Genomic DNA, 2,537 nt, shown 5'->3' with positions numbered 1-2,537 from the left:
TGATATGAGTGCAATGCAGGTAGAATCTTTTGATCTGCAAGGAATATGAAATTACCAAGAATTGAAAAAAGAGAAAAAGTCAAGTGGAAAGAGAGAACTGGTAAAAAGGCTGAAATAAAAGTTGCGAAGGTGAGCATAAAATATTTTCAACAGAGAAAGAATAGGATAAAAAATTAGGAACCCGGGCAAAGAATGTTTTTATCCGAATGTCAGATAGACTCCAAGACCACAGCAGTCTCTCTCTCTCTCTCCCGCAGCAAACACAGCAGCAGCAGCAGCAGCAGCAGCAGCAGCAGCAGCAGCAGCAGCAACAGCAGCAGCAGCAGGACGTGTGCAGCCTCACCACCACTACCGCCGCCGCCGCCACCACCACCAAGTACACCGAACTCGTGCTGACTGGCCCCACTCCCCCCATTCCTCCCCATCACCACCACCACCACCACCATCACCATGCCACCACCGCCACCCCTACCACCCCTCCCCCTCCTCCGCCACCATCACAACGAGTCATGTACACCTCGCCTGATGCTCACCACCACCTCCACCACCACCACCACCACCTCCTGCACCACCACCACCATCACCCACACTACCCACACGCACACCCACACGCGGCCGGCGGCTCTCCCTCCCGCAGCCCTCAGCCTCACCGCAGCGCCCAGCCGCTCCACGCGCAGGAGTCTTGGCAGCCGGCGGAGAGGCGGATCGTGAGACGACACTCCCTTCGCCGTGATCCTTATATGTGTCACGATAAAGGATCGCCGCCCCCTCCCCTCCCCCCACAAGGCCAGAAGGAGAGCTCCGTCTAGGCAATCATCCCCAAGAATCCCTTCAATCAAGTTCGCTTCACCTTTCAAGTCCACCTTATCAAAACACTTTTCAAGGGAATGTGCGTATCCTGGACGTGACACTGCTACCCTCACTACTTCAGCTTCCCAGGGCATCAGGGTAAGGATGCGCCTCTATAGCATTGAAGGAACGCCTCAAACGACAAAGGGATGGAGGCTTAAGGATCCACCCGCCTGATAGTGTGCGCGAGCCATTTGTCTCTCTCTCTCTATCCCCCAAAGTGGCCACACCGATGCTGCAGGCTCACGTCCACACACTCCGGGCTGCCTTCCTTATCAACTGATCGATTTCTTGCCGTCTTCCTTCTTTTACGCCGGCACAAACCAGGCCAAGGAACCATCATTCGTCTATGTCTCTGCCTCTCGCCTCTCGCCTCCCCTTTCTCTCCTTTGCTAAATCCAGCCCCTCCCACTCACTTAGTCTCTCTCTCTCTCTCTCTCTCTCTCTCTCTCTCTCTCTCTCTCTCTCTCTCTCTCTCCTTCTTAACCCCTATTATTACTATTACTACTATTACTGTTGCTGCTGCTGCTGCTGTTGCTACTGCTACTACTACTATTGCTGTTCCTACTGTTATTTTTCGAGTCCCAGATCACAAGGTCCCATTCATGTGAAAACTGTCGGACGCAAGGACGTTCACGTGGTGTCACTCTTAAACCCCCACGTCAATCAAACATCAAACATTACTACAGCGCCAACCCCGCCACCACCCCTAGCGAGGCTGTCACTTCGGCCAGTTTAGAGAAAAAAATAAGATTAGAAAATATATAGAAAAACACATCCAAAGGTGCTTTGATCTCTCTCTCTCTCTCTCTCTCTCTCTCTCTCTCTCTCTCTCTCTCTCTCTCTCTCTCTCTCTCTCTCTCTCTCTCTCTCTCTCTCTCTCTCTCTCTCTCTCTCTCTCTCTCTCTCTCTCTCTCTCTCTCTCTCTCTCTCTCTCTAGTAGTTTCCTACAAGGATTTTCTCTTCTGTATTGACATTCTCAGTAAAAAGAAAAATCTAAAAGATGAAAAATACATTACACTAACTTTGATTTTTAAGAAATTGATTACTTAGAATTTTATTTATTTACTTTTTTCTTTTTTTTACTTTTCTCCATGGTTTCCGAAAAATTGGAAACCTCAAGTGTTTTCCGCTAGAGGACTATACGTAATGTGAACAGCTGCATAAACACACACACACACACACACACACACACACACACACACACACACACACACACACACACACACACACACACACACACACACACACACACACACACACACACACACACACACACACACACACACACACACACACACACACACACACACACACACACACACACACACACACAAGCCAGCAGAGCTTGTGAGATTCATATGCTTGTCATACAAGCTTCAGGAAGGCGGTCGTCCCTCTCAGCGGGGTCTCGTCCTCGCAATACGGTGGTTTCTTTCAAGACCACCGGAGCGTTGAGGACGCTGACTGTGACTCTCGAGAGCGTGTTGTGGTTTAAGGGTTTGATTTGTTATCTTTTCTCCACGTCTTTTCCCGACAAACGAGATCCGCCAGGAATCTGAGTGACAGCGTCCCTTGCGCCCCCGTCCCATACATGGCTCTGATTGGGCGCCGCCCCGCCGTCAGCCACTCACAATGCTCAATAAGCCTCTGCAAAGGCCCTTCTTGGACAATATATATCTGGCCAC

General features: G+C 50.3%; 1 protein-coding gene across 1 annotated transcript in view; it reads left to right on the top strand.

The window, feature by feature from the left end:
* The window catches only part of LOC123506709 (hemicentin-1-like), a 76,594-nt gene extending 74,903 nt beyond the window's left edge, over nucleotides 1–1,691 (top strand). The window contains exon 15 of the mRNA XM_045258977.1: nucleotides 258–1,691. Coding sequence (XP_045114912.1) covers nucleotides 258–809 — 552 coding nt within the window. The 3' untranslated portion in view covers nucleotides 810–1,691. The remainder of the gene's footprint in view (nucleotides 1–257) is intronic.
* Nucleotides 1,692–2,537: the final 846 nt, after the last annotated feature.

This window comes from Portunus trituberculatus, chromosome 20 (assembly GCF_017591435.1).
Source record: "Portunus trituberculatus isolate SZX2019 chromosome 20, ASM1759143v1, whole genome shotgun sequence".
In the NCBI taxonomy this organism is placed as follows: domain Eukaryota; kingdom Metazoa; phylum Arthropoda; class Malacostraca; order Decapoda; family Portunidae; genus Portunus; species Portunus trituberculatus.
The sequence above is the reverse complement of the archived record's forward strand: the minus strand, read 5'-3'. Positions and strand labels throughout refer to the sequence as shown.